Here is a 7,735-nt window from a genome sequence, read left to right on the forward strand (position 1 = left end):
TAAATTGGCCAATGATTTAAAGTCTGTATGTAGGCAGCAGCCTCTATGTGTTAGTGATGGCTGTTTAACAGTCTGATGGCCTTGAGATAGAAGCTGTTTTTCAGTCTCTCGATCCCAGCTTTGATGCACCTGTACTGACCTCGTCTTCTGGATGGTAGCGGAGTGAACAGGCAGTGGCTCGGGTGGTTGTTGTAGATGCCGGAACAAACAAAGTCAAACCTGAGAGGTGCCGGATCCTGTTGGATGGGGAGTATCGCTGCACAGCTATTTTCAGGTCTCTCCAAAGATGTATGATCGGGTTCAAGTCTGGGCTCTGGCTGGGCCACTCAAGGACATTTAGAAACTTGTCCTGAAGCCACTTCTGCGCTGTCTTGGCTGTGTGCTTAGGGATGTTGTCCTGTTGGAAGGAGAACCTTCGCCCCATTCTGAGGTTCTGAGCGCTATGGAGCTGGTTTTCATCAAAGATCACTCTGTACTTTTCTCTGTTAATCTTTCCCTCGATCCTGACTCGTCTCCCAGTACCTGCTGCTGAAAAACATCCCCACTGAATATACTTTACGAACGATTGATGAGGGGGGAAAAAAAACTAATCTATTTTAGAATGTAACAAATGTGGCAAATGTCAAGTGGTCTGAATACTTCCGAATGCACTGTATTTATAGATTTGTCCATGTACTGCGACTGACTATTGTACACATCTCACCTAGTTTAAGCAGTCGATGAGCTGTAAACGTGCCAATTACGTTTGAACGGAGCCATTTGGTTCACTATATTTGTAACCATTTTATTCACTTTGGAGCAGGACCGATTGATGGTCAAAAGAACAGAGAAAGTCAAACTTCAGACAGACCTGCAGAAGCTGCAGAGTTATCGCAGTAACCTGGAGTCTTTCAAAGCCAACCTGGAGAACAAAGCCTCTGGATTGGCCGAGGAGCTGGAAGCATCGGGTAAAAAACTATGACGAAACATTGCTACTCTCGTGGCTTGGCTGGTCTTGCGGTATTGATGCAGCCTCCAGGACACTTTTCTCTTTCTACAGTGTCTGTATATGTGGTCTACTACCCTTTGACACATCATCTCTCTATCTGTCCCCACTTCATCCTATCTGTTTAAATGAAATCTGAAAATCCCTTAAAATATACGTTAAAAAGAATTGTTACTGTCCTGGAAATCCTGAAATGTTAACACTCCCCCCACTACCCTTTTTTGTCCTGTGTAGGACTGCAAGTGGAGACCCTAAAGCAGGAGGAGTCCCGGCTCCAACACATCTTGTCCACCCAGAAGTTCACTCCCGCAGACATTGAGAGGATCAACTGGGAGAAGAGGGAGCTGCAGCAGACCATCAACAGCCTGAGCAAGAGCCTGGAGCAGGCCGAGCAGCACATGTGGAACGAGGAAATCGCTCTGGCCAAGGAGACGGTAAGGAATAGGATGCTGGCCTGATACGTCTGCATTCTATACTCATCTGTCTGGTAAATAAAGGTTCAATAAGTATTTTTTTAAATGACTGGCTAGCTATGAGCCAATGCTGATCCGTCTTCTCAGTCTTAACCACCGCTAATGATTTAGGCCGAAGTGAAGCTGGCCGAGTACCACAAGCTTGCCCGCAAACTGAAGCTCATCCCTGTGTCTGCCGAGAACGCGTGCGGCCACGACTTTGAGATCAGGACCTCCACAGAATACGGACCGTCCACCATGGTTCAATGCAGAACACAGATTCAAGTATGGCGATTTAGTTCTCATTGAACAATCACTTTATTACAACAGGTGTGTGTTGTATCTGGTCCTAATTCTGTGGCTTATTCTCTACAGCAACTACTGAGGAAACTGATCACTGATGTGGATGAGGAGTGTAGTCGACTGACAGACATGAAACTAAGCCTGGAGGAGTCCATAGAACAGGTACCGAGACATTTCACTGTTTCTTAGAAGTCCGAAGGTTTTGTCCCGTTTTGTGGGTGCTTTATTTTTAACATGGTTTCTCTCTTTCAGGTGAATTCCAATATTTCAGATAAAGCAAATGACTTGAAACAACCGAGAGAGCAAATCCGTAGGCTCGACGAGCAGCTCGAACAAGACATGCAGGTGGGTTATAATTTCAATATTACAAATGTTTGTATATTGTATACAGAAACCCATCTGAAATAATGTTACAGGCTAGTCATTTATTGGTCAGGAAGTGGTGTCTATGTGAATCATTGGTCCATCCAAGGTCTTCCTAGACAGCTTATTGTCTTATAAGGATCATCATGGAAACAACTTGTCTTGTTCTCCTCAGTTATTTTAAATGTATTGTATCCACATCTGTGGTTAAATTGTGTTTTTTATCATTTGAAAAATGACATCCCACTCTCGTGTGTGTGTGTAGGACATTGCCCATGAGGAGCAGAAGTCGTCTGCTGAGATGGAGTCTGTGATTGAAGTAATTCATATCAGCAGTAAAATATTATACTAAAGTAAAGTATGGAAAAAACACACAAGAAATAGAAACATGAATAACATGAGACAGTAAGTTAGCTACTGTTTATATACAGGGTCAGTTCCAATACCATATTTACAATGTGCAGATATACAAGGGTTAGACTAGCGTCCTGTCCAGGGGGAGTACTTGTACATCAAGCTGCCTCACGCTACAGAAACAGGAGATATGCTCCTGCCCTGCCCTATGAGCCGTTCTGGCCCGGACAATGATACTTTATTTGCGTACGGTATGTTTAGGGCTTTACAATTATTTCACAACCACATGAAGTTTGTTTTCATTGTTCATATCTAAAATTAGACCCCCCCCCCCCCCCACCACAGTATTTGTCATTCTACTCTACAGGTACCATCTTGTCCTGCAAGAAACCAATGAGGAGCGGCGGACTGTGGTTAACAACCTTGCCAGTGTGTTAACCACGGCTGCCAACCACCTGTCCATTGTAGAGGTCAGTCTCCATCTTGCCCCTAACCTGTTGTTCACAAAGCCACTGACCTCGTGCACATCTCGCCTTTATTTAGATATTTATTTTATTCCTTGCCTTGATATTCCCTTTTACAATAACAACTTGATTAGACAATGACTGTCTTTCTGAGCCTGAATTTCACATTGTGATCATTTCCAGAAATTCTTAGAGGATCAACACAAGCGAGTAGACAGGGTGTACACAGAAGCCTTCCGAGAGGACGAGGTGGACATTCAGAAGATGAAGGACATTATGGAGAGCTTCATCACTAAAGTTAACAGCATGTAGTTCCATGCTTTACTATAAAAGCTGACATGAGCTCTAACTCTTTACTTGGTTATTCCATTCATTCCATTGGAACCATCCCAGCGGGCAAAACTCGGTTTAGTGACGTTGTGACAACAGAAACTAGTTGAAATGACATCATTGACAACCAGTTTTGCCTGTTGGGATGAGTGCAGCTTTACTTCTCTTCTAAGTGACGTCTTTACTGACCACAGTGAGCATAACATCAGTTCCAAAGGGCCGCGCCATCTGCTGCAGTTTCCCTGGTCACTGCTCTAAAGCATTGGGAACTTGTGAGACCAGATGGGCAGACTGTATTGGGTGCTGGTAGAAAACATGTTTCAATAGGAGTTTTACTTTGTTCAAGTACCCCTGGGTTAGATAATGGGCGTTAAAACCCTTTTTGTAAAGTATTTTAATGTTGTCTTGTGGTGTTTCTCATCTGAGCCACTAGAGGGCAGTGTAAGGCTAGATTTACAGTAGAGCAGATTCTGATTAGCTGAAATATATACTGTTATTTTGTTTATCGCTGCAGTTTGTGATGCTTTAAATAAAGATATGTATCCCCAATATTTCCATGTTTGTTTTTTCCAGTCATGCTTCTTCAGATATAGACACGTTACCCACTCAACAACAACAGTGTCTAGTCCATGCAATACAATGTAAACTACGACCTAAATAGTTTGTTGGTTTGTACCTACATTTACTTCTTCCTTTAAGACTCACATACTCAGTCATAGACATACCCTAGGCTGCACCACATAATGAAATGGAACAGGACTATTATTTTGGTTCTCTATGACCTATACATGTGGTGTATTCACTAGAAACCAACGTAAAAAGAAATTGTCAAAACGTTTTGCTACGGTGTGCACTAATGAATACAACCCTGCTCTCTGATACATTTGCATGTGGCAAGTTCATCATTGTCTGCAGACAACTCAAGAAGCCCACGCCACTGATGAGTCAATTCTGTTAAGCCCCCATTGCGATGGTTAGCTATGCCTCTGAGCAGAGCACTCTTTAAAAAAACATACATATACAGTATATATTCTTCTGATGTGTTAGAAATGCCAAAGTTGATTTCTGGTCCCAGTCCATCCCTGGCTGTGGTCTTCATTAAACTACAGCAACAAGGACCACTGCAGAGCAGAGCAACTCCACTTAACTCTGGATTCTAGTGGGTTGTAGTAAATTCAGATTCCATTGTTGGTGGCACTAATACCACTCCATAACCAACTTTCTACTTGAGAGTTTCTGATGTTACATATTTGATTAAGGACTGTCCTGTGTGCACCATCCTTTACTGCTCTGCAGCGGCGAAAGGTACTTTCGTAAAAATACGTTAAAGTACTACTTCACTACATTCCAAAAGAAAGTAAAGTACTTTTTACTCCATACATTTCCACTGACAACCAACATGTATCGTTACATTTTTAATGCTTGGCAGGACAGGAAATTGGTCCAACTCACGCACTTATCAAGAACATCCCTGGTCATCCCTACTGCCTCTGATCTGGTTGACTCAATAAACACACATGCTTCGTTTGTAAATCATTGATGTCTGAGTGTTGGAATGTGCCCCAACCTAAAAAAAAACAAGAAAATGGTGCAGTCTGGAATGCTTTATGTAAGGAATTTGAAATTGTTTATACTTTTACTTTTGATACTTAAGTATATTTTAGCAATTACATTTACTTTTGATACTTATTTTTGATGGTATATTTAAAACCAATTACTTTAACTCAAGTAGTATTTTACTGAGTTTTTAACTTGAGTCATTTTCAGTTAAGTTATCTTTACTTTTACTGAAGAATGACAATTGGGCAGTTTTTGCACCACTGCCACTCTGGTTAACGACGTGAAGCTCATCCAAACACCAGGGATCTCAGTGAGTCATCCCACACGGCAGGCTGTTTCAGCTGCTGTATCTGGTGCCCATTGAGAAGGGTAATGACACGTGCATGACTCACTCCTGTATTCACACTTCAGCCAACATAACATACATCCCAGGTCGGTGCCATGGTCTGAACAACATGGGGTTGGCTTTCTAATCTGTTACCTACTTACCTGCCTGGGATGTGGTTCAGCGGGAGTAGCTTAATGTGAGGCTGTACAGAACTGGGACCGGCTATATGGCAGACGATCCGGTCCATCTGTAAACTGGTCTAAATCAGGCATTTTGCACAAAAATGATAATTGTTTGGCTAATAATGGGGTCTTCAAGACCCATTTCTGGTCCCAGTCCGTCTCTGACTGTATAGCTACCTTTGAATGTTAATATTACAGCCTATATTGTCGTCAGTATAGGCCCGTCGTACTGAGCTTTATACTAAACATATAAACTAAACATATAAACAAAGAAACGTCCCTTTTTCAGGACCCTGTCTTTCAAAGATAATTCGTAAAAATCCAAATAACTTCACAGATCTTTATTGTAAAGGGTTTAAACACTGTTTCCCATGCTTGTTCAATGAACCATAAACAATTAATGAACATACACCGGTGGTACAGTCATTAAGACACTAACAGCTTACAGACGGTGGGCAATTATGGTCACAGTTATGAAAACTTAGGACACTAAAAAGGCCTTTCTACTGACTCTGAAAAACACCAAAAGAAAGATGCCCAGGGTCCCTGCTTATCTGCGTGAACGTGCCTTAGACATGTGGCAAGGGGGCATGAGGTCTGCAGATGTGGCCAGGGCAAAAAATTGCAATGTGGGGAGAGACAGGACGGACAGCTGATCGTCCTCGCAGTGGCAGACCACGTGTAACAACACCTGCACAGAATCGGTACATCCGAACATCACACCTGTGGGACAGGTACAGGATGGCAACAACAACTGCCCGAGTTACACCAGGAACGCACAATCCCTCCATCAGTGCTCAGACTGTCCGTAATAGGCTGAGAGAGGCTGGACTGAGGGCTTGTAGGCCTGTTGTAAGGCAGGTCCTCACCAGACATCACCGGCAACAACGTCGCCTATGGGCACAAACCCACCGTCAGGACTGGCAAAAAGTGCTCTTCACTGAAGAGTCACGGTTTTGTCTCACCAGGGGTGATGGTCGGATTTGCGTTTGTCGTCAGTGAAGTTAACTGAAAATGACTTTCCAGCGTTACATCGAGGTCTGTACTCTGGAGCGTGATCGATTTGGAGGTGGAGGGTCCGCCATGGTCTGGGGAGGTGTGTCACAGCATCATCGGACTGAGCTTGTTGTCATTGCAGGCAATCTCAACGCTGTGCATTACAGGGAAGACATCCTCCTCCCTCATGCGGTACCCTTCCTGCAGGCTCATCCTGACATGATCCTCCAGCATGACAATGCCACCAGCCATACTGCTCGTTCTGTGCGTGATTTCCTGCAAGACAGGAATGTCAGTGTTCTGCCATGGCCAGCGAAGAACCCTGATCTCAATCCCATTGAGCACATCTGGGACCTGTTGGATCGGAGGGTGAGGGCTAGGGCCATTCCCCCCAGAAATGTCCGGGAACTTGCAGGTGCCTTGGTGGAAGAGTGGGGTAACATCTCACAGCAAGAACGGGCAGATCTGGTGCCGTACATGAGGAGGAGATGCACTGCAGTACTTAATGCAGCTGGTGGCAGCTGCATTAATGCAGGAAGGGGGGCATGTCTGTCATTACTACGCATAGAATCACACTCATATGAATAATGTCAAGACAAGTATCTTCAATGTTGGGACTTTTGGACATTTCTTTTAAAATAACTTATTCAGAAGCTATTTGAAAGCTTGACGGGTGAAACTGTAAACAGCATCTAGAGAACTACTTTGACAGGCGTAATGAGGAGAGATGAAGTGAGTATGAGTGGAGCCGGCCTGAGATCGATAAATTCCACCCTTCACCGTGGCTGCAGTCCAGCTCCTCTGAGAGGGGGGGGGCTCCTCTGAGAGGGGGGGGGAGCTCCTCTGAGAGGGGGGAGCTCCTCTGAGAGGGGGGGGGGAGCTCCTATGAGAGGCGGGAGCTTCTCTGAGAGGGGGGGAGCTCCTCTGAGAGGCTGGAGCTCCTCTGAGAGGCTGGAGCTCCTCTGAGAGGGGGGGGGCTCCTCTGAGAGGGGGGGGGGGGGTCCTCTGAGAGGGGGGGAGCTCCTCTGAGAGGGGGGGGCTCCTCTGAGAGGGGGGAGCTCCTCTGAGAGGGGAGCTCCTCTGAGAGCGGGGAGGGCCAAGACATGTGCTAATGTGTAAATAGCGCTGAAAACATTCTGCCAACAATCCCACAATTTAATTCTGCTTCTCTTGCTTTGTATCCGAGTAGTCCCTAAGGTCACTTTTATTTGGACAGTCCATCTGGAAATGCCCTACAGATAGTTTGTTGATAGTATGACCATCTGTTAATAAGCAGCTGCTTGCTAAGGTTACGGTTAAGGGTTAAGGGTTGGTAGATAGTTATTTGAAATGTTACTGGTAGTCTGTAGATGGTCTGTAGAGCATTTACAGACTTTCCATATAAAGTGTTACCGTCCCTAATCACAAGCCTTTTCTAG

The 7,735-nt window shown here is 44.6% G+C and overlaps 1 protein-coding gene across 1 annotated transcript; it reads left to right on the plus strand.

Moving 5' to 3' along the window:
* The first annotated feature begins 782 nt into the window (after window positions 1–782).
* LOC115165097 (kinetochore protein NDC80 homolog) lies at window positions 783–3,273 on the plus strand. The gene is made up of 8 exons (XM_029718132.1): window positions 783–947; window positions 1,220–1,419; window positions 1,570–1,722; window positions 1,813–1,902; window positions 1,993–2,085; window positions 2,369–2,438; window positions 2,803–2,927; window positions 3,105–3,273. The coding sequence occupies exons 1-8, from the start codon at window positions 812–814 to the stop codon at window positions 3,231–3,233; spliced, it is 996 nt and encodes a 331-aa protein (XP_029573992.1). The 5' UTR covers window positions 783–811; the 3' UTR covers window positions 3,234–3,273.
* The last annotated feature ends 4,462 nt before the right edge of the window (window positions 3,274–7,735 follow it).

The sequence above is a fragment of the Salmo trutta genome, chromosome 27 (genome assembly GCF_901001165.1).
Source record: "Salmo trutta chromosome 27, fSalTru1.1, whole genome shotgun sequence".
In the NCBI taxonomy this organism is placed as follows: domain Eukaryota; kingdom Metazoa; phylum Chordata; class Actinopteri; order Salmoniformes; family Salmonidae; genus Salmo; species Salmo trutta.